The sequence below is a fragment of the Pseudoliparis swirei genome, chromosome 19 (assembly GCF_029220125.1).
Source record: "Pseudoliparis swirei isolate HS2019 ecotype Mariana Trench chromosome 19, NWPU_hadal_v1, whole genome shotgun sequence".
Classification (NCBI taxonomy): Eukaryota; Metazoa; Chordata; class Actinopteri; order Perciformes; family Liparidae; genus Pseudoliparis; species Pseudoliparis swirei.
In genome coordinates this window covers 4,970,266-4,994,576 of record NC_079406.1, presented here as the reverse complement: position 1 = coordinate 4,994,576, position 24,311 = coordinate 4,970,266, and the positions used below count along the sequence as shown (strand labels likewise).

At 44.3% G+C, this 24,311-nt stretch overlaps 2 protein-coding genes across 2 annotated transcripts in view; both read left to right on the top strand.

Moving 5' to 3' along the window:
• The first annotated feature begins 898 nt into the window (after nt 1–898).
• Nucleotides 899–12,014, top strand: guf1 (GTP binding elongation factor GUF1). The gene is made up of 14 exons (XM_056440078.1): nt 899–1,299; nt 1,789–1,900; nt 2,120–2,268; nt 2,382–2,462; nt 2,550–2,627; nt 2,705–2,788; nt 2,889–2,953; nt 3,058–3,261; nt 3,974–4,113; nt 4,819–4,942; nt 5,920–6,072; nt 11,389–11,508; nt 11,622–11,658; nt 11,767–12,014. Exons 1-14 carry the CDS (start codon nt 1,105–1,107, stop codon nt 11,899–11,901), a joined length of 1,677 nt encoding a protein of 558 aa, XP_056296053.1. The 5' UTR covers nt 899–1,104; the 3' UTR covers nt 11,902–12,014.
• A 913-nt stretch (nt 12,015–12,927) lies between these two features.
• The window catches only part of pigg (phosphatidylinositol glycan anchor biosynthesis class G), a 92,597-nt gene continuing 81,213 nt past the window's right edge, over nt 12,928–24,311 (top strand). The window contains exons 1-4 of the mRNA XM_056440264.1: nt 12,928–13,345; nt 13,762–13,967; nt 19,204–19,413; nt 19,694–19,882. Coding sequence (XP_056296239.1) covers nt 13,192–13,345; nt 13,762–13,967; nt 19,204–19,413; nt 19,694–19,882 — 759 coding nt within the window. The 5' untranslated portion in view covers nt 12,928–13,191. The remainder of the gene's footprint in view (nt 13,346–13,761; nt 13,968–19,203; nt 19,414–19,693; nt 19,883–24,311) is intronic.

The following is a 24,311-nucleotide window of genomic DNA, read 5'->3' as shown; positions in this document are numbered from 1 at the left end:
ATTATCTGATTATATTTGATATGTCATTTGATGTTATACATATTGCATTATAACATATTAATATGCATCAGCAAGAAGCAATCTTTTATGGCTACCATCTTTGTTTGGTTTAGGAAAATAAGGGGGGGGGGGGACATAATAACAAATATTCTCGATTGTGCAGAAGAAGCTATATAAGAGTTATTGAGCAATCTGGAGACATCTCCAGGAACAGTGTGTATGGGTTGTTGTTGTTGTCCAGTGATCTCTGATAGTATTTATCATCATTTGTAATCGTTATAACCTTTCAAGAAACATAGTGCTTCAGGTCTGGGAGTCAAATGCAATCCTCAGTGTAAAGATCTCAAATGGGAAAGAAAAAAGATGATTACATGACAGGCAGAAACTGGGGGGTAATAGAGGCTTATTATCTCTGGCTGCTCAAAGAAGAGAAGGAGTAATCTATTTTTGTGCGAGAGGTAGCTTCGTTGTCATAGCAACTGATATCCATTTCGATCCTTCGTCTGACAGGTTGAGTAGGAGGGACTTCCGAATGTCTCAGCGTGATCAAAGATAACAGTGGGTCGAGACGCTCATCCTCTTTTAACGCTATCACGGGTCGTTTCAAGTGGGATATTCCGAATGTGGTCGCTTAGGCTAATAACTCCAAAATGCCGACTACACTGTTAGCAGACACAGACAATGTGGAGCCATATTAGTTTGTAAATGTATTAAGATGCGTTTAACCGTTTATTTAGAATATATTTTCGAAAAAAAGCGAATTACTCGCAACCGACATGAACGAGAACGAGAAAGTCAAAGCAGGAACTCATCTCGTTTCGTTTTACTATCTCTGGTGCGAAAAATCAACAACCTTTCCCAGAAGTCTTTGCGCGTGAACTGTCACCTAAAATGTCAGCGTCCTAAGAAATCATGCACCGGGGTGACCACAGTACTATTTACTTTGAGAGTAGGTTCGTTTTTATCGTCGCGACAGCCCACGACTTGCCCGCCTATGTGCCAACAGAATTTCATGAAGGCCAGCGCAGAATTATTCCGCATACCGCGGCTAACTAGCTAGCCGTTAGCTAGCTATGTCTCCTTCACACTCTGCTTAGAGAAAACATGTCGTTTTCTCTCGCGACGCGCTGGTGCGACGCGCCGCTGATGAGGCGCGTGTTGCAGTTCAAGGGCTTCAGGAGGAAAATACAAAGCTACAACAACAACAACATGACCTACACGCTGTTCAGACACCGCTGGATGAAAAGGCTGCCCGTGTTCTCCAGCGGCTTGAAGATGGTCAGCACAGTAACGGACAAGGTAACGGACACGTTAACTGTACCGTCAGCTTTAGATAAACATTGTTTCAACGCTTTCTGCAGAACAAGTTTGACTTTTGATCAAAAGTTCAATTTGCTGACACTAACGTTACTTTAATACTATTAGGTTTTAAATGCACGACTTTTGCTTGCAGTGGAGTATTTTTTTCTTCCCACTATCACAAATTACGATTTTGCCTCAGAGGGCTTTACAATCTGTACGCAAACACATGGCATTGCTGTCCTAGGACCTCACATCGGATCAGTGTGATAGTGGTACTTTTTACTGAAGTAAAGGATCTTAATACTTATCGTAACCACAAAGTAAAGGCATGAGAAATGCTGAGAAATTCAAATTTAATAAGCTGCTCTGGTGCTTCCTCGTGGGTCCCATTCATACATATAAATAATGATTGATCTGTCTGAGATGCTCAGTGGTTAAGTGACTGTCCCAGTCACCTGCAGGCTTCTCTTCTTGTGTCTTTTTAAGGATTCTATTGACATGTCCAAGTTCCCTGTGGAAAGAATCAGGAACTTTTGCATCATTGCTCATATTGACCATGGAAAAAGCACTTTGGCTGACAGGCTGTTGGAGATGACCGGTATGTTTCGTCATAGCATTGCATTTCAGCTTCTTTAATTTTATTTTACCCTTTTACTTTTTCTAAAATAATTTTGAACAGGTTTGTACAAGATAATACATCTAGGTTTAGGTCTGAATGCATTATGAAAATGTAAAAATGTAATTGGATTGAGTGCTCCCATCATGAATCGTCGTGCGTTTGCGTGTGTGTGTGTGTGTGTGTGTAATTGACAAACAGGTGCCATAGCCACGACGCAGAAGAACAAACAGGTGTTGGACAAGCTTCAGGTGGAGCGGGAGAGAGGTATAACGGTGAAGGCCCAGACGGCCTCGTTGATCTACAGCCACCAGGGACAGCAGTACCTCCTGAACCTCATCGACACGCCGGTGAGTGAAGAAGCGCCGCTCCCTTTCATCATCGTGCTCGGATCGTGGATCGGTTGCCTCTAAGGAAAACGTATAAAAATAGCTTTACACCTCCGTTGGTCCTCCGTTTGCAGGGTCACGTTGACTTCAGTTATGAAGTGTCTCGATCCATCTCCGCGTGCCAAGGTGTCCTGTTGATTGTCGATGCTAATCAGGTACTATGCCCGATCCATTTCTCCCGGTTTTCTCCGTGAATCGTTCTGGATGCATGTCATTTATATTTTCGCTGTCACGTGAAAAAGGGGGTTCAAGCGCAGACGGTGGCCAACTTCTACCTGGCCTTTGAAGCTCAGCTGGCGATCGTCCCCGTCATCAATAAGGTACACCGAGGCCCACGCATTGTTTGGTTTCATCACATTCTCTTTCCCGCTCAAATTTGACATTTCTTCTCCTTCAGATTGATTTGAAAAATGCTGATCCAGTGAGGGTGGAGTCTCAGATTGAAAAGGTGTTTGATATCCCCCGTAACGAATGCATTAGGGTGAGTCGGCGCACACGTGCCCTGCTGTTTTAGTTTTCACTGTTGCTCATCCGAGGAGAAACGCCTCCCGATTTCTTTTCTTCTTGTGTCTTTTTTTCAGATTTCAGCCAAGCTTGGAACAAATGTCGAGGCGGTTCTTCAAGCCGTCGTGGACAGAATCCCACCGTAAGAAGGTTCATGTGGTTTTCTTCTCTCGCATGCAACATGCTTTGACACGTGGACGTTAATTCTCTTTTTCTTTTTTCCCCCCTCCATCCTTGTAACGTCAGGCCCGCAGCGAGCATCGACGGACCGTTCAAAGCCCTCGTGTTTGACTACAATTTCGACCACTACAGAGGAGTGGTGGCCAACATCGCCGTGTTCGGGGGTCGCGTCAGAAAGGGGGACAGGATCGTGTCGGCCTATCTCGGCAAAAGCTACGAGGTCAACGAGCTGGGGATCCTCCGGCCAGACGAGCACCAGACTCAGAAGCTGTACGCGGCTTCCTTCCTCCTCTCGCCGGTTTCTAATCCATCACAGCGGATGTTGTAGTCCTGCAGGAGATTTAACCTGCAGCTGTTTTAATAGTTGAGTTTCGTTATTTCACTCATTTATGCTAAACATGCTTTTTTTTGCTGGTTTTGTTAGTGTTATTTAATAGAAGACTAGATTAATTTAGGCTCTTGAAAATTCAGATCTGCATTCTGCTGTCTTCTAAAATTGGAGGCTATTGCTTGCTGACTTAATTATTGGCTGTTTTATGCAATTAATTCAGTGGTCCTCTGATTAAAGAGGACAGTCAGCGTAGCTTTATCTAAATGAGGTATATTGCAAGAGTATAAACAGGGTTTCATACAGTCATGGAAAACCTGGAAAAGTCATGTAAATTAAAAAGAGTTATTTCCAGGCCTGGAAAAGTTCTTGAAAAAAATGTAATTGAAAAAGTTTAGGAAAATTTATGCAAATTTGTTATATTCATATGTCCATTTACACAGTTTGATTAAAAGAATAAACATGTATATACCTATTTATTCTTTTAATCAAACTATTGTCTCTCATTCATTTGTGTCATTTAAGGTGTACATACACACCGAGATTTCACAAAATGTTCTGTCATGGAAATTTGGTTAAACGTCTCGTAAATCCACTGGTCAACATGTATAAAGTATAAACGTGTTTGTGTAACTCTCCTCGACTGTTGTGCAGGTTTGCAGGCCAAGTGGGCTACATGGTCGCCGGGATGAAGGACGTGAAGGAGGCCCAGATCGGTGACACGCTCTACCTCCAGGGGCAGCCGGTGGAAACTCTCCCAGGCTTTAAACCGGCCAAACCCATGGTCTTCGCTGGTAAGCCGTTCTCTCATCCGCTTCTTGCTGATGGACTGAAACAAATCTCTGAAAACTGGAGAATAAAACCATCGTTTTAACCTTTTTAAACATACATTCGCATAATAATTCGGTACATGATGGAACGCTAGCTGTAGAGGCCCTAACACTTTCCCACTAAGTATTGAAGCCACTAGGGGGCGAACGGTGGAACACGTTCGGACACGAGTTCTCGCTGTGTCTCTTTCAAAGCTTTTAATCCTGGCTCCGTGACATCGTAGTATAACATTTAGCAACGTCGTATACTATTGTAATGCAATATATGTCACTTACAGATCAACACAGGATCACGTTGACACGACCGGGGTCAAAAACCGTTTGCTTCCCATCCACACCTGTTCTCATTAGCAGGCACTTGCCTATATGCCTTTTTAATGTTGCTGTGCCACCTTGTGTTCAAACGTAGGAAGCGCATGTCCCAATTCACCCGGTGTTTCCCTCAAAGATATAAGAAAAGCAACAAAAGTACATTTTGGCTCCAACACTAGCCATGAGTGTTCCAGTATCGTTGGACATGCTGTCAAATGTAAAAATGTAAAAAGCCCCTTCAAGCGCACGTGGTGTCTCGCCAGCCGGTACAGCGAGTGCACTCGGTCCCTTCCAGGTCAACGAGTCCTTTCTGCTGATGATGTGCGCTCTCCTTCCGTCTTGTCTGGCGTCCCTCAGGCATGTTTCCGATGGACCAGTCGGACTACCTGGCCCTCCGCAGCGCCATCGAGAGGCTGACCCTGAACGACTCGAGCGTCGCGGTGCAGAGAGACAGCAGTATGGCCCTGGGGGCGGGATGGAGGTGAGGACGGCGGCTTTGAGTTAGAGTGGAGGAAAGAAAGAAAGAAAGAAGGACCACGACAGACGAGTGGCTCACGACATGTTACGGGAAAGTTGAGGACGTTGAGCAGTGCGAGCGCCTGAAGTTTTGATTTATTTACTGATATATTTGTGTTCATACAAGGGAGCAGCATTATTAAAACAAACGAAAATAACATATGACACAGCACTACTAAAACTGGAGAACTGGAGACGAACCAAATCACAAGAGAAGGAAAGCGCAGCAGCAAGCAAAGCAAAAGAGAAACAAGGAATAATGCTCGGCTTAGATCGGGGTGTCAAACTCATTTTTACTGTGGGCCACATCGGCATCAAAGGGTTGTAACTAAGAAGGTATAAACTACTCCCGAACATATTGTTAAATAACTGTTTGCGTTTGGTTATTGGTTATTTGAGTGTATAAATATGGTACATAACAAGATTTCTCTAATACTACCAAAGAAATCCATTTAATTTGAAACCTTCAAAATAAAAGCACATGATATTTTTCTTAAATTTCTTGAAGAATATTGATATTATCTTTATTTAAAGGGGACCATGTACAGTTAAAACATAAATATCCCCATTTGATGCACTGTACCAGAGTGTAGCTTCAGCTAATTTGCATCTGTAGTCCCAAAGAAAAGGTGATCACATGTGTTTCAAGCCGTCAGGGGCCACATAATGACGTGGTGGGCCGGTTACGGCCCGCGGGCCTTGTGTTTGACACCTGTGGCTTAGATTGTCTTATTGTACCGTTTGGACGTTCCTTTTCTTGGGCATCATATGATGTCATTGATTGGGGAATAAGCTACTGTCCTTGAACCTTACGGTTTGTTGCCAAGTGAGACTGTTCATCACGGGTCGCACTGGAGCTGCACTGGAGAACTCCTTTCAAACGGGCTCTTTGTAATAATTTGTAAACCCGAGAACCTTCCTGTGCCCCCCCCCCCCTGGCAGACTCGGCTTCCTGGGCCTCCTCCACATGGAGGTGTTCAATCAGCGGCTGGAGCAGGAATACAACGCCTCGGTTATAGTGACGGCGCCCACCGTGCCCTACAGGGCCGTCCTCTCGTCACCCAGACTCATCAAGGTGAGGGCCGTCTGCTCGGGGTCCTGCTCTTACAGCAGCGGGGGGGGGGCAAGAAGAACGTTTGAACTCATTAAACGACACGCGTGAGATCCTTGATGGGAGATCCTTGATGGGAGATCTATGGTGGGAGATCTTTGATGGAAGATATTTGGTGGGATATCCATGATGGGAGATCCATGATGGGAGATATTAGATTGGAGATATTTGGTGGGAGATCTTTGATTGGAGATCCATGATGGGAGATCCTTGATGGGAGATCCATGATGGGAGATCCTTGATGGGAGATCCATGATGGGAGTTCCATGATGGGTAGGGATGGGTATCGTTTGGGTTTTTTCCGATACCGGTGCCTAAACGGTGCCTGAACCGATACTTTTTTTTTTAAACGCACAATGAGGACATTAAAAACCTCTTGCCTGTAGAAGCCGTTATCATGGAGCACTGACACACAACGGATATCAGACTGTTAACATACACAATATATGTTCTCCATTATATGATGTGATATGTATTGTCATGTGCAGACTTTATAGGGTTAACCTGTCACTGTTTTGATGGGCAAAGAGAACAACCAATCAGAGGTACTGAAGATGACACGTGACAAATAAAGTTTTGCTTCTGACAGCGAGAGTTCCACTGAAACAAAGTGACGGTCTTTATTCCTCCGTCATTATATTCCCGGTAACACCGGGTATACAGCCGGGACCGCTGGACACCAACACATCTGCTAGCAGACTGTCACGCTCATAGCTAACGCTAGCTACGAGCTAGCTTAAGCATGGTTATAATGGCTAATTTATTAGTTCTTGGCCTACTTTTATGAATGCAAGACTTGCAGTCAACGTTACGGTACTAATCTAAGTTCAGGCTGCTCGTCATAATCGGTCTCCACGTGTTCAGGGGGACCGGTGACGGTCTCCCCATCGCGTCCAGCCTGACGCTGGTGTGCTCGGCACGGGCTCACGTAGTCACACACGGCCAGGTCTGTGTGACAAAACCAGCCCAATCTCAGAACTCAAAATATGCCCGTGCCAAACCATATACACTGCTTTTAAAGTCCATGTCCAGTACCGCTGCTAACCATGTTGGTGTCCTAAGCATAACTCCTTCATGATGGGGGGGGGGCGCAAGTGACTTTTTTTTGTCAGGCGCCGGCACGGAGCTCTGCGGCGCGAGGCGGAGATCGGAGTCGTGTTAACGCGACACGAGAGACAGAATGACATGCTGCTGTAGGGCGACCAACAACAGGCGATTGGAAGCTCATTCTGCACATGCGTTAAAAAATTAACTAATTAATCCTGTAATTTAATCATAGCAGCGTTATTTTTCACAGCACTAATATATATTAGTGCTGTGAAAAATAACGCGTTAACTCAATTTCAGGTTTAACTAGTTTTTTTTTTTTTACCCATTTAACGCATGCGCAGAATGAGCTTCCAATCCGTCTGTTGTTGGTCGTCGGGACGAAAAAAGTCACTTGCAAAATGAGCTTCCAATCCACCACTTCAATCTGAACTCTGTCCGCTCTCATGCAGACGGTCTGTTCATCGGTAATGATCCTTCCGCAGGTTCACCTCCGGAAACCTTGTTACGACTTTTACTTCCTGTAGATCAGGGTCTCAACACGTCGATCGCGACCTGCCAGTCGATCGTGTTGGTAGATCGCATGACATTAAAAAGATTGGCCCGCCCCCTGACATGTTCTCTATAGCACGTTTTTGTTCTTTTATTAAACTAAACGTCTGTTGTTGATCGTATCTCCACAGCAGCATGTCATTTCTGTCTCTTCGCGTTGCGTTAACACTTATCGATCTCCGTCTCGCGCGCCACAGAGCTCCGTGCGCAAGTCACTTGTCAATCTGTCCACCTGTCCGGGCCGGTGAGGTTTCAGCTTTGCAGCGGTGTCCCCGCCGTCCCTTTCATCACGGCCCAGTTCATGAAGAAAACCCACACAGTCAGTTTGCCTCAGCAGCTGCTAGAGGAAGACTAGAGGCCTTTAGATTGTATCATGGTGGAGTTAATGGTTGACAAACAAGAGAAAAATGTTCTGTTTAACCCTCCTGTTACCTTTACATTTACTAACATATTTTACCCTCGGGTCAATTTGACCCCAGCAATTAAAACCTCCAGAAAATTATTAGAATTAATATTGCTTCCCAAGTTTAAGTGTGAGGCACTTTATGTTTGTTTGTTGACTACCTAAATAGCCCTTTAAATAAATAAAGAAGTTGATATTTCTTATATGTTTGACACAGTGAAAATAGCCTGGGGTCAAATTGACCCCAAAGAACACCGACATTAAACATTGAATGGGGTCAAATTGACCCGAAAGGCAACAGGAGGGTTAAACATTCTGTTTAGGATGAAGATGTATTAATGTTCCATATGGAAGAAAACTGCTAAATAACTGCTGAGTTGCAGCACCATTGTATAGAAGAATGTATAAATGTATATATCCGTCTTTTGTCATAAATCTCTATGTTCTCACAAAATATACCGAGAATATCGGTAATATGTGATTAATCATGATTAATCCACAAAAACCTGTGATTAACCCGATTAAAAATTTTAATCGTTTCACAGCCCTAATATATATATATATATGGTTCTTTGAAATAAGTTTTTTTGAGAAATCATAGGTTAGGGCACTTATAAGCTAGATAGCTTCAGCCTCGACCCTTTCGTTCAGCCACTTTCTTCTTTTGTTAAATTCTGATTGTTGTATATTTTGCTGATCGAAATAAACTAAACTAAAATAAACGAAACTAAGGGGTTAAAAGGTCGCGGAGATCGAAGGCACTGCGCGGATGTGTCGGCGTGTACGTGCTGATCTGGAGTCAGTTTGGTAGGATTTGGGTATAAATAAATTATTTCATTTAAAATATGGATTTTTATTTAAAGATATTCATGTAATTTGCATGCAAAATAGGTCTACCCGAACCAGCGGACAAAAAATTCAACCAGCAACACTTCAAAAGTAGCCCAATTCCGCGGGAAAACCGCGAACCTGGCAACACTGCACACGGCGCAGCCTCCGCTGTCAAAGTTAAATGATAGGGTATCGTAACCTGCTGACAGGGCGGAGTCACCAGAGAAGTTCACAACAATAGTTTTTTTCAATTTTAATCGGCTCAGGCACCGGAAAGAAGCACCGAAATGTGCGTTCGTCCGGTAATACCGGTTGTATTGGAACCGGTACCATATTGGCACCGGGTTTCGGTACCCAACCCTAATGATGGGAGATCCTTGATGGGAGATCCTTGATGGAAGATCCTTGATGGGAGATCTTTGATGGGATCTTTGACTTAAGTCAACATGTTCTGTTCATTTTTCACACACACTTGTCTCTCGGAGGTGTAACTAACGGTAAAGGTGTGTGACGCTGTTTGAAGGGTACGGTATACGGTCTTTCATTATTATAGTAATACTTCTGAGCCTATGGAGCATGACATGTCTTCAACAACCAGGATAACATTTAAATAAATTAAAAGGCCTCTTGGGAGCCGATGTTGATGTGCTCTACACAGTATGGTCATGGAAAACCTGGAAAAGTCATGGCATTTTAAAATGATTATTTCCAAGCCAAACTTGTTATATTCACATGTTCATTTACGCTGAGTTTGAAATAATTCATATGTTTTTAAAAGAAAGATGCTCAAAATATAAGCGGCCATACGCTCTCATACTCCTGTCTCAGCTGTTGTTGTTTTCGGCGCTGAGTGAACGCACCCTACTGGATTTGGCTCTCGACGAAGGCGGTCGCATTTTTCTCTCCCTCTCCTCCCCATGACCTTCCCCTCCCTGCTTGGCTTCTCTCGTCATGTCTTGTCTGTCTCTATACTTGAGAGACTCTCTCCGCATCGCTCTTCGAACTAAAACCATGGACGTAATCAACTGGTCCTTAAACGCACTGACACCATCTTCTCGACGAGAAGCTCGGGTTCGGGGAACCTGCCTGTCCTGCCGGACGTTGCAGCTGGTTACACGATGGACGTGTCGTGTGCCTGGCAGCCCTTTCCGTGGAGGACGTAGAAGACATCTACCTATTCGGAACTTGGATTACAGGATTTCTGCTGTTTGGATTTGGCGCTGCCCTGGCTTATCGGAAAATTAAGGAAACGGTGACAGCCGTTAAAAGCCCCTAAGGCTGCCCGACATGACGTTGGGCAGAGTTGTTGGCACTCAGACTTTGGCATTAAACCGTCAGAATGACAACATCGTGGAGAAGCTGACGGCTCTGCAAATGAAATTGGATCGATTTGAAATCCTATTGGCAAACGGGAGGAAAGTGGAGGAATAGTGGGTGCGCAAAATTGAATTGCAGCTACTGGAAGACCAAACAATCCCAATCTTATCTGCTGGCTCCCTCTACCAGGACGGGCCTTGGCCAAGGCCGTGACTGGAACAACAACTCCCCCGAAGATCACTGAAGCGAGACTCTCTCATTCCCTTCCCCCTATCCACAGACACCTGTGGTTGTTTTCTCCCCAGGACCCTTCAAGGCCATCTCCATGGCAACGACCATCTTGTGGACTGAGAACTTTGTCTGTTGTGGACTGGGGGAGGACGATACATCAGGCCACTTACACACACAACCATCACACTGAAAAAGCACTCACTACCCCCCCCCCATCCCACGCCGCCTGCTTTGCCCCCCCAGTAAGACAGGACGGGTCTGCGTCCGCGCCGTGGCGAAGGACCGGGCTGGGTGCTTGTCGATGCTGGTTACCTTCTGCCCCAATGACGGGCTATCGCCCAGTCTTTGGATTACCTCCCTCCCCTTCCTACTCGTGCAAGTCATGTCTAAGATGTATGTGCTTATGTGCAATGGTGTTTTTGTTTCTCCTGCTCCCACACTGTACCCTCTCGGGGCATAGTCGGGGGTGGCTTTTTCTTTCTCGCCTCTTCCCTCATGTTATGCTGTCATCTTTCATCCACCCTTTCTAGATGGCGCCATGGACGGCGCCTCGGTGTCTTGGTGCGCGACTCTTGCACCTTCCGCCAAAAAAAGTTCCTCGTTTGTTTGTGAAAACATTCTTTGGCAATAAACCTGTTTCTGATTCTGATTCTGATTCTGAACTGAAAAGTTCAGTGTCCATAGCAACCGTAGCTCAGGGATAGTTCACTATCACGTATAGACCGAGATTTCACAAAATCTTTGGTCGTGGACATTTGGTTTAAGGTCTTGGAAATCCATTGTTCAACATGTGTCTGAACCCGGTCTATGTTACAATGACTGTTCCATTTGTGACGAGGACAGTGAAGTAACGCAGCCGTACCAGGTCTGTGTATTTTTTTTTTTTTAACGGGACGGCCTTCTGACGTTCTCCTCACAGGGACCGGGCGTACAGCGTGGGGAAATCCATGTGTGAGCGCCTCCAAGACTCCATTCCGCGGCAGATGTTTGAGATCGCTGTGCAGGCAGCCATCGGGAATAAGGTCATCGCGAGGGAAACGTAAGTACAGCTTCGAGAGATGCAGAACAATGTATGTGTGTGTGTGTGTGTGTGTGTGGGGCACTGTTCATTGTTTTTGTGTGTGAAACCTAACAATGTTTTCCTCTTTTCAGAATTAAGGCGTACAGAAAAAATGTCCTCGCTAAATGTGTGAGTGAAGCCTTTCCTCGACGCCTCAATAGCTGCTGACTCTGCCGATTTGCATCACAAGCCCTCTGAACTCTTTATATTCTATGTTTGTTTTTTTGGTCCCGGCAGTACGGGGGGGACATCACGCGGAAGATGAAGCTGCTGAAGAAACAGGCCGAGGGGAAAAAGAAGATGCGCCTTATCGGCAACGTGGAAGTCCCCAAAGACGCCTTCATTAGTGTCCTGAAGAGGAACGACAAATAGACTGCACTAACATTATTATTAGTATATAGAAATGTCATTATCATATGCAACCGGTCTTCATGATGAGAAAGGCCGTGCTAGATTTGCTCTGAATAAAGTGCTCATCAATCTGTTGTTCGTCTGCTAATTTGCACACTTGGCATCATTCCTCGCTCTCTCTCTCTCTCGCGCTCTCTCTCTTTCTCAGATTATTTGTCAGGAGAGATGGAAAATAATTATGTAATGACACATTTGGCTTTTTATTTTGCTAAAGTATGCAGTTTGTTTGCAGTCCGGGAGGCTCATCAATCAGTCAACAAATGTAATTGATAAATGTGATAATTGGTTATTTGTGAGTGAGGGAGCTAAATCTCAGACACTGTCTGTGAAGCAGTGCGCCCAGTAGATGGCAGCATCAGCTCAAACCCACAGAAGAGCTGAAAGGATTTTTTATTCTCAGCTGAGCTCATTTACAACGGAGCATATCAGCCAGAAGCATCCACACATCAGGTTTAAACATATTGTATAAAATCAGAAAATGTCCTCTAACCTTAGCAGACATGGCGCCTCCATGAACACATCTGGTCCCTGTGAGCTGCCCTCCTCCATTACTGCTAATCAACAAATCGTTGCATCAAAATAAGACTCCAAACTAGGTTCTTCAGCTAAATTCAGTACTTTTAAATTTCATTTTGACTGCTCCCTGACAAAACTTTGCACACTCCTTCATAGGCTGTTGCAGGGAACACACAGCGGCAGCCAAAACATCTTGATTGCCCCCCTGGAAACTTAAGACTTAAAATCACACCGTAGTCTTGTAGTGACATTACAGGCATCTCATTTGTAATCTTATTCCATGTATATATATATTTTTCAAACACCATATTGTATTATATTTATTATGGTTCGTTGACTTCTTATTATTACAATATTATTATTAGCATTTTATGACGTTATTATTTGTACCTTTGCGTTTCGGTCTTGTTTGACTCTACGTGCTACCCGTAGTTCCATGTTATCAATGCGGAAGCTGCTATGAATGTTTAGAGCGCTAACTGGTATTAGTGATTTTATTCGCAATAAACAGCCTCATATTTATAATATAGACGCGTTTTATTTAATGCCGAGAACGTGGCTTTTGTAATACGTCGTTTTGGCAGCGCGTCCATGTGGAATATGATGTTATGGCATTCTTTCTCCTCCTATATATCCTATAAACAGAGTAGCGAGCGTCATGTCGTTTGCTAGCTAGCAATTTATCTTACAAACGCACTCGTCCCTTTAACAAAAAAAGAAGTGCCAACCAGCAAAATGAAAGTACGCTCGTCTGTGTTTGCCTCGTTCATTTTAATATGCGAAGTGGTTGGCGTTGCACTCTTCCTGCGGGGATTCTTCCCAGTGCCTCTAAAGTCCTCCGTGTCGTCCAAGAGCAAGCTGTCAGATCTGCCCGCGGAGCCGCAGACAGGTGAGCCTCCCCCCGCAGACTTCACCTGTGCAAGACGCGCGCGAGTATCCGTGAAGACTCGTTCACAAAACAACAACAACAACTAGAACGGGCACTCTGTAGAGCGCATACCTTCGCATATCACAAGATTGGGCATTGAGTTATGAACATGTTGGCATTAGTTGCCAATTGGATACAAATTGACCGTGCTATGGTAAAAAGAAGATTTTGACTTTTCATGATCTTGACCTTTGACCCGATCGATCCCAAAATCTAATCAAATGGTCCCCGGATAATAACCAATCATCCCACCAAATTTCATGCGATTCGGTTTTATACTTTTTTAGTTATGCGAGGAACATGCATACAAATAAATAAATAAATACACTGTGATCAAAACATAACCTACAACGACACGACTCCCTTATTAATTGCAGGAGGCTCTCCCAACTCCTCCCGCCTCCCCGAGCCCCTCTTTAAGCGGGTGGTCATCATGCTCGTGGACGCCCTGCGGGAGGACTTTGTGTTCGGAGCCAGCGGCCGCAGGAACATGCCGTACACCAGGCACCTGGTGGAGAGGGGCACCACGCACAGCTACGTGGCCAAGGCGAGGCCCCCCACGGTCACCATGCCCAGGATCAAGGTACCACGTCCCCGACGAGAAGCTTCCAATGAGAGGGGATGCACCTTCCCTGGGGGGTCTATTTATTTATTTATGTATATATATATATTATATATATATTGTATATATATTATATATATGTATTTTTATATATATATATATGTTTATATATATATATAATATATATATATTTATATATATTTATATATATATATACATATTTATATACTTAAATAGTTATATATATTTGTATATATTTATTTATATTAATGTAAATATATTTTGTATATTTAAAGTCCAAGATAACAATACGGTGCAAATCAAAAATACGTATAAAATACAGGATGCCAAACTCCTCCTTCAAGTTTCTCCACTATGTATCATCCCACTCATGCCATGGGTCTTAGCAATCCATTCACTGGTGTATTTTGTCCCGATTTGCGTCTTTAAACTTGACTTTAATTCACAACTAAATAGATTTAGTATGCTACACTGCCTCTACACAAGCTGTTTCCAACTTTAACCTATGCCTATACCTTTCAAAGGTTGTTAAATATATTATTTTTCATCCCACAAATTGGTAGTGACGGAGAGATGAAGAAAAACATGCAACAAAGCTCCCCACAGTGCAACAAATCAACTTAATTAAACTGATTGAACCAAAAAAATGCTTAACGTTGTTGGTGCTTCCATCTTGTATAATATGATAATTTCTTTGTTTTGTATCTTTATAAATGTAATATCTTTGGGGGTTTTCTTCAACAAAAGAAGCAATTTGAGGTTTTCTCTTCAGGCTCTGGGAAAACGTGACTCGTAATGAGTAAGACGACAAAAAAAAACCTCATCACCAATATTTCATCCAGCCTGTCAAAAGCGCTTTAACAAAAAAGACAAAATCCTTATTAATTAATCAGGCCGCATCATTAAATATATTTTTCAAGAGAGACTCGAGGTTCAAATGTTGGAGACAAAAATGCCCGAAAAAACGCTCACTATTCCTGTGAGCCCAGAATAATCGTGCAAAAAGACAATCGGAGACGAGCACTAAGTTTCCAGCCGACAACTAAAAATATCACCCCAAAAGAAGGTGAAAACACGGCGCGTTGTCACATTGAGTGTATTTTGAGACCGCAGCTGGGAGGGTTCCGTCATGTTAAAGCTGTGTTGTTATCCGTGTTGGGTGCCGGGCGGCGGCAAGGCCTCTAACTCAAGTTGTCAGGTGAAGCAGAATATTCTGCCCGAGTGTCCGAGGGCAATCAGGTTCTAGCTCTGAGGGGAGGAAACGGGGATGTTGCTGACGGCGTCAAGCTCCTTTTTAAAAGATAGGAGAAGTTTGGAGCCAAAAAAGTCAGCTCGGGAAAAGAAGCTTGCAGCTCCAGATCCTCAGTGGCGTCTGAGCGATGTGGTCAGACAGGTCAGGCCGAGGACCACGAGAGAGCTGACTCGGCAAAGTTCTTTAGTCGGCCAAGAGCCGTGCGTTAGATCCATGTTGGATACTCTGGAGGAGGAAAACAACCCGGGGGGCAGAGAAGTCTTAACCCTCCTGTTACCTTTAGGGTCAATTTGACCCCATTCAATGTTTAACGTCGGTGTTTTTTGGGGTCAATTTGACCCCAGGCTGTTTTTCACTGTCAAACATATAAGAAATATCAACTTTTAAAATATATTTAAAGGGCTATTTAGGTAACAAACAAACATAAAGTACCTCACACTTAAACTTGGGAAACAATATTAATTCTAATAATTTTCTGGAGGTTTTAATTGCTGGGGTCAAATTGACCCCGAGGGTAAAATATGTTAGTAAATGTGAAAATAACAAAAGAATTAAACGCAGAGCATTTTATATTTATTAATTATTTATTTATTTATTTATTTACATTAATGACTAACGCCATCATCAGAGCTGCTAATGTGCATTATTACTTCATGAGAAGAAGCCAGAAAATCCAATGTGTCCAATTAAGACTTCAACTATCTTCCTTCAATTAATCTCGCAGATATTTTTTTTTCTCACAAAATGCTCATCTGAATTTCTACCAAGGAGAAGTTGAAGGCTGCTCGGTGGTCTTGTGGCTCTGCAGCTGATACCTTCTGTATCTCATGCAGGAAAAACAAACAAATGTGAATGTAAAAAATTAAGGAATGTTGTTCCGAGTGATCACGGAGAGGAAGGGGGCCTTCAGGCTGCTTGGAAAAACAGTCCTGCAGGTTGGGAACCTTGAAATATGATCTCTCTGATTTAGAAGGGTGGCCATGAAGGCTTTACGTTGCGTCGTATATTTATGTGTGTGTATATGTGTATATATAGTGGAGGGGAAGAATTGGCACTTGATCAGCTGTCCAGAAGCGTGTTCGTTGTGATTTGCAGGCTCACTGAGCACACAGGTACATCAATAAAAACCATCCTTATTCCTCTCTAGAGGCACAACACTGTGATGCAGTGCTTCACATTCTTCTCTGAGTTTGTGTATATAAATCTCTCTCTCTCGACAAACTTCTTCAAAATAACACACTGGATGTTTTGCATATTCATTTTGTAATTGAAGACACATTTTTGAGGAAAAAACCCCCCAGACGAGAGTCAGCTGTAATCAGAATCCCAAGCTCTCCTCTGATCCAGATCTGGTGACACACCAGTAGGTGGCAGTAGAGGCCAGCTGCCATTCACTGGCCACCATCACTGCATTGCACCCAATTAACTGGTACCCTGAATCATAATCCATTCACACACACATTGGACCTCAATCGTGAGCGCTAAGTGGACCGCTTCTCGTCCTCCGACCTCCTCAAAGCACTTGAACGCAACATGTCATTCTTCACCCATTCACACCCTGATGGCCGTGGGGCTCCCATGCAGGGTGCCACCTGCCCATCGGGACTCTAGCTAATCATCCATACCTATTCACACACACCACTGGGGTGAGGCGACCAAGTTGCATCGTGGAGCTCAACCCCCGATTAAAGTTACAAGCTTCGTGCTCATTATGGAGCTCATTTATATTTTGAAGTCAGGGACACAGTTTTAGACTCTAGTGTCTTGTTCGTGTGGTGTTTCTTATTTGTATTCTTTTAAATGAGGGCCAGGCAGTTGTGTTACCGGCATCTCTTCCCGGAGGTCTTCTCCTCTAAGTGTGAAGGTTCCTGTTGCTCTTTCTAACTGTGACAGGAAGAAGAAGAAGAAGAAGAAGAAGAAGAAGAAGAAGAACCACCAAAAGGAGGAGAAGAGGAAGAAAAAGAAGGAGGAGAAGAAGAAGAAGAAGAAGGAAAACAAAAATGAGAAGGATAAGGAGGAGAAGAAGAAGAAGAGGAAGAAAAAGAAGGAGGAGAAGAAGAAGAAGAAGAAGGAAAAGAAAAATTAGAAGAAGAAGAAGAAAAAGTAGGAGAAGAAGAAGAGGAAGAAAAAGGAGGAGAAGAAGAAGGAAAACAAAAATGAGAAGGAGGAGAAGAAGGAGGAGAAGAAGAGGAAGAAAAAGAAGGAGGAGAAGAAGAAGGAAAAGAAAAATGAGAAGAAGAAGAAAAATGAGGAGAAGAAGAAGAACCACCAAAAGGAGGAGAAGAAGAAGAGGAAGAAAAAGGAGGAGAAGAAGAAGAAGAACCAAAAGGAGGAGAAGAAGGAAAAGAAAAATGAGACGAAGAAGGAGGAGGAGGAGGAGGAGAAGAAGAAGAAAAAGGGAAATAAAAATGAGAAGAAGAAGGAGGAGGAGGAGGAGGAGAAGAAGAAGAAAAAGGAAAAGCAAAATGAGGAGAAGAAGAAGGTGAAGAAGGAGGAGGAGGAGAAGAAGAAGAAGAAATAGGAAAAGCAAAATGAGGAGAAGAAGAAGGTGAAGAAGGAGGAGGAGGAGAAGAAGAAGAAGAAAAAGGAAAAGCAAAATGAGAAGAAGAAGAAGAAGCCGTGTGTTTTCTTGTGCCCGTCCTGACATGTGGCCGGTTGAGCTCCCAGACCGGCGCTCAGTGGACAGCAGCAGCAATGCGTCTATCTCAGAAAGGTGTCAGCCTGGATGGAGAACTGGCCCTTGTGCGTTCTCTGGTCACACCTCCTGAGAAGAGGCTCTTGAAGTTAAAGGTAGAAAGTATGTCATCGAGTCGTCGAGACAGGAAGTTGAAAGGAATTTCCCGAAAAATCGTTTGCATTCCCTTTTTACACATGTTCACGTCTGCATTCCTCGCTGGTGTTGCATTCGTCATGTAAGCAGAGGCTCCTCACGGGCTCGGACCCGTACTGGGGGCCAGCAATTATTACGGTGATGAGTCTCCGATCCGATTGGGCCTCTCAATGTTTTTTCAGAGCTCAATTTCAAGATGTTGCCTCCTGTGAGCTCCTTGTCTCGAGTCCATCCTTTTCCTTTTCTCCCCCTGAGTTTATTAAAGCAGCCAGCAAAGTGTTCTCCCAGTTTGGCAGTAAACAAGTCCACTAGTTTCATTGGTCAGACCATTTCTATTAATAGACGATAGGCTTCAATGCAACTGGACCGGCTGAAGCAGAACCCTCCGTCTCTTCCCTGAAACAAGCATCTGCACTGGCAGGAAGGAAGGGAGGGAGGGAGGGAGGGAGGGGGCATAGAAACTGCCAGTGAGTGGAAGTAACTTAATTGATACCCTCATACAGCAAAGCAGAGGAATGGTAGGAAGGAAGAAAAAATGGAATGAATGAAGGAAGGAAGGATGGAGGGAAAGAAGGAAGGAAAGGGGCATAGAAACGGCCAGTGAGTGGAAGTAACATTAATTTATACCCTCACACACCGAAGGAAGGAAGGAATGAAGGAAGGAAGGAAGGAGGGAAGGAAGGAAAGGGGCATAGAAACGGCCAGTGAGTGGAAGTAACATTGATTTATACCCTCACACACTAAAGGAAGGAAGGAATGAAGGAAGGAAGGAAGGAAGGAAGGAAGGAAAGGGGCATAGAAACGGCCAGTGAGTGGAAGTAACATTGATTTATACCCTCACACACCAAAGGAAGGAAGGAAGGAGGGAAGGAAGGAAAGGGGCATAGAAACGGCCAGTGAGTGGAAGTAACATTAATTTATACCCTCACACACCAAAGGAAGGAAGGAAGGATTGATTGATTGATTGATTGATTGATTGATTGAGCTTTTAGAGATCCTTGATGAATACGTATCGGCACATTTTCTTTCTGAACCGTTCTGCAGCCCAAGTCCTAATCATCTGGATTAATATGGTGACTTTGTTTCTCAGCATTAAAAGGCAATTATTGTTGATAACAACATCCCCCCCCCCTCCCCTCCCTTTCCCTCTCTAGGCTCTCACCACCGGCAGCATCCCGGGCTTCATCGACGTGGTGATGAACCTGAACTCTCCGGCGCTGCTGGAGGACAACCTGGTGTGGCAGGCCAAAGCAGCCGGCAAGAGGATGGTGTTCTACGGAGACGACACCTGGGTGCGCCTCTTCCCCAAGCACTTCATGGAGCACGACGGCACCACCTCCTTCTTCGTGTCCGACTACACCGAGGTACCCACACACACACACACACACACACGACTCCGTCACTTAGTAAGTTTATTTCGGCTGATATCGATGAAAAAAGGGCTAAAGCGCCCGGTGGCAGAAGTGGTTTCTGTGTCGTTAGGAGACATTAAAAAAAGGGAGCGGAACGGAAAACTATCCCATGACTCCAATACCAACAGTAAAGACCGTCATGATGTATTATTGATGAATTGAGCAGCGGTTAATGTACACTGGTTGACACTGCAGATCGGTGAGTGTGTATCTTCTCCTGCGTGGTGTGCAGGTGGACAACAATGTGACCCGTCACCTGGACAGCACCCTGAAGAGGGACGACTGGGACATCTTGATCCTGCACTACCTGGGCCTGGACCACATCGGGCACATCAGCGGACCCCACAGCTCCCTCATCCAGCCCAAGCTGCTGGAGATGGACGACGTCCTGAAGAAGATTCACAGCGCCCTCATCTCGAAGGTGCGTGCTTGAGTAATCTCTGTTTCTACGTCACGTCGCACCTGCATCTTCCGTTGTTTTAGGGTCTTGGAACCCTTTTTTTGGTTCTTTTTTTGTTGTTACGGTTTGTTGCAGAATTTGTTTTGTAAAAGTGTGATGGAGGATCTTGGGGTGACTAAAGCGGAGCTAGAAGCAGAGTGAACGTTAATATCGCTGTGAAACAATTAATTGATGAATCAATTATTTGGTTGACAGAGAATGTTGTTACTATTTTGGTTGTTGAATAATTGTTTAACCCTCCTGTTGCCTTCGGGTCATTCATTTTACATTTTCAATATTTCCTCGCCTCAATGAATATTTATGACCCGATTACCTCCTGTTACCTTTTTATTTTATGACTTTATTTACTTTACTTTATTTTACATATGTGTATCCACTATTTAAAAAAAAAAAAAAGAATTAAATTATAATATATTGTTTTGTTTAAGTGTGAGGTACTTTTGTTTGTTTGTTGTTTAAAGAACCCGACACACGACATTTAACATTGAATCGGGTCAAATTGACCCGAAGGCGACAAGAGGGTTAAATATTGAATCGGGTCAAAATGACCCGAAGGCAACACAAGGGTTAAGTTACTTTTAAGCTCAAGTGCCAAACGTGTTCTCAGCTGTTCTATGTCTCGTGGGTTCCCTCGAGGAACAACTGTATTCAGCTCTCTCCCTTTCCAACATTAAGTTTGTTTGTTTGTGTATTTTATTTTATTCAGTCAATCAAATCAAATACAATACAATATTATCCTATATAATATACAACAGAGAAAGACTGAAAAGGTATAGGTAGAAGCAGAAAATGCTTATAAATAACTCGCTTATAAGTAACTCTCTTATTATTGAGAATGACTACGGAGACCCTCGGGCGGACAAAATAACGCAGAATTTGATTCTGGTTTCTCTTGAACACTGTCGTTTATTTAGGCTCAATGTTTCAGGTTAATCTTTAAATTATATCACTCATCAAACCCCGACGGTCGGGATCGATCAGCCTCACGCGACTCAATGGAAATGATGATGAATGATGTAAAAAATGTTTTCCTCTCTCGGCTTTCTCCGACTTTAATTGTATCCATCATAAAAGTTATTGAGGAAAATAACGGATCAAGAAAAGACACATTTCTAATAAATGGAGAAAGTTGTTTGTTATTGAGACCGACAATAAACATATGTTTTAACCGGATGGTGAAGCAGAAAACAAATCAAATATAAAACTTGAGATTTCACTCTGATATTAAACTCAATCGCGATCAGTCCAAGCATCTAGCGTCCAATCAAATAACCTGAACACTTCCTGGTTCAAGCGAGGAAACGACAATAAAGAGACTGAGGATGTACCCAATGTCATTTTCACCCAGGTGACCCAGACGTTTATAAGTTGCTTGGGACACTGGATAGTTATTTATAAACACTAATTCATATTCATAAAGGTCACCTGCTGACATTTATTTTGAGAGATGAATATGCCAGACGCTGCTGCAGACCTTCTAGATGCAGCACTCTGCCGTAATAAGTCAAATGCTCAGCTTGTCGTGGAGTTCTGCCCCCAAGTGGACAAATCAATGGTTTATATGCAGATTTAAAGTCACTTTCATTCAATTGACTGAAATGATGTAAACACAATACACCCAGGAGATGTTTTCAAAAAGTGTTGTGCTGAATGTAATATAATCAAAATGTCTGAAAGAAGTAGATGAGATGTATATTATTGTTTCCTTTGGAGGAATGGTGCACTCCGACACTATGAGAACAGTTTTATAGAGAGGTGATTACAGAATGTAAATACTTCCATCACGATGCTGGTTTCATCTCATAAACATCTTCAGCCGTCTTATTATTTACCCGCCGTGTTTGTGGAGGTTTTGGCTTCTGCTATTCGAGTTAATTCGACTGATTGCTCCGTAGTTAATGTTTGATTGTCAACACTCGTTTCTCTCTATTAAAATCCATTCAGCTCAACATCATCCTTACATTTCTATTAATAAGCGTTGATATCATTTTTAAGGGTTATGGGGTTTATTATAGCAGTCAATGTCCTTTAAACAGTAAAAGAAAGAAATATGCAAATATGAAGTAGTGCTCAATAGTTGTTTTGCATTAATGTGACGCGATCAGGTTTATTTTCTAGCCTGACGTGTGTTTGATGGTCGTTTAATTACACCGATAATTTGTAACGTTTCTTAGCCGTTAATATATTATCTGTTGCAGCAACCGCAAGGTGTGTGTGTGTGTGGATCTGTGTGTGTGTGTGGATCTGTGTGTGTGAGGGGGGCACTGTGTGTGTGTGTGTGTGTGTGTGTGTGCGGGGGGTACTGTGTGTGTGTGGGGCTATGTGTGTGTGTGAGGGGGGCTCTGTGTGTGAGTGTGTGGGGCTATGTGTGTGTGGGGGCTCTGTGTGTGTGTGAGGGGGGCTCTGTGTGTGAGTGTGTGGGGCTATGTGTGTGTGTGGGGGCCTGTGTGAGTGTGGGGCTATGTGTGTGTGGGGGCTCTGTGTGTGTGTGGTGGGCTCTGTGTGTGTGTGTGTGGGGCTCTGTGTGTGTGTGGGGGCTCTGTGTGTGTGTAGGCTATGTGTGTGTGGGGGCTCTGTGTGTGAGTGTGGGGCTATGTGTGTGTGTGGGGGGGGGCTCTGTGTGTGTGTGTGTCTGTGTGTGGGGGCTCTGTGTGTGAGTGTGTGGGCTGTGTGTGTGTGTGTGTGGCTGTGTGTGTGTGTGAGTGTGTGGGGCTATGTGTGTGTGCGGCGCGGGCGGCTCTGTGTGTGTGTGGCTGTGTGTGGGGGCTCTGTGTGTGAGTGTGTGGGGGGGGGCTATGTGTGTGTGTGTGGCTGTGTGTGGGGGCTCTGTGTGTGAGTGTGTGTGTGAGGGGGGCTCTGTGTGTGTGTGTGTGGCTCTGTGTGTATGTGTGGGGGGCTCTGTGTGTGTGTGTGTGTGTGTGTGTATGTGTGGGGGGCTCTGTGTGTATGTGTGGAGGGCTCTGTGTGTGTGAGGGGGGCTCTGTGTGTGAGTGTGTGTGGCTCTGTGTGTATGTGTGGAGCGCTCTGTGTGTGTGGCTCTGTGTGTGTGTATGTATGTGTGGGGGGCTCTGTGTGTGTGTGTGTGTATGTTTGGGGGGCTCTGTGTGTGTGAGTGTGTGTGGCTCTGTGTGTATGTGTGGGGGGCTCTGTGTGTATGTGGGGGGCTCAGTGTGTGTGTGTGTGTGTATGTTTGGGGGGCTCTGTGTGTGTGAGTGTGTGTGTGTGGCTCTGTGTGTGTGAGTGTGTGTGGCTCTGTGAGTGTGTGTGTGTGGGGGGGCTCTGTGTGAAAATGTGTTTGAAAGTCTGTCTCCAGTCACTCCTGCTGTGCGGCGGTTCGCAGCAGCACCGTGAGCTAAAGATAGACGCTTCCCGGTGGGGGTCCCGCAGGAAACCTTCAGAAGCTCCGACCCGCCCAAAATAAGTACAACTCCGTTTCCCCTCATCGTGCTCTTCACGTCGAGAAACGCCGGGTATGCTCGTCACACGGCCTCCGAGGTTTCCTGTCGCAGACTCAGAGAGTTCACATCGGGAGCGGAGGCATGCTCTACCTGCAGAGCGGGCGGACACAACCCCCCCCCCCTCCCTCCCCATCTGAGCTTTGTGTTCAGGGACACTCATGGCCTCAATCTTCTCCTCTGGATATGCTTTTACAGATTTATTACATTTTGAAGGCTGAGCTGTGCTGCTTTTTTTTTCAAGTGCAGAACTTCTTCAAGCCGACCCGCGGAGCGGCGTGTAATCCGAGCCGCGCATTTCTCAAGAGAGATAAAAGGAAATGTTGAACCGTGTCCTCCCCCCCCCCCCCCTGTTATTGAGCCGTGACTCCTCAGACTTCTATCCAGCAGATGCACAATTTGTCACAGGAGAATTAATATTCGGGTTCATCGGGGCCGGCCGCTTTCAAATACGCTCTCATGGTTATTTAACACTATTGATAAGATGAAAGTCTTTATTATTGCAATACATTTTTCATGCAAATTCATTCTCCGTATTTAGGTTGCCTTCGTCCAGTTTGCAATATTACTGCTATTCAGGTTATTCATCACTCATTCATTATTATTCACTGAACCGTTTCTTCTCACTCTGTAACCCTGTGTTGCATAATGACGATAAACGATTCGACCATTTCATGTTCATTTGATGACCTTTTTATTTATTTTTGTTGGCATTCCTTGTATCCAAAGCCATTTAGAACAAAAGTATTCTTCATCTTCTTTTCTTCCTCTTCATCCTTCATCTTCTCCTACCTCCCCCCCTTCTTCTTCTTCTCTTCTTCTCCTTCTTCTTCTCCTACCTCCCCCCTTCTTCTTCTCCCTCCTCCTTCTTCTTCTTCTTCTTCTATACCTCCTTCTCCCTCTTTCTTCTTCTCCCTATTCCTTCTTCTTTCTTC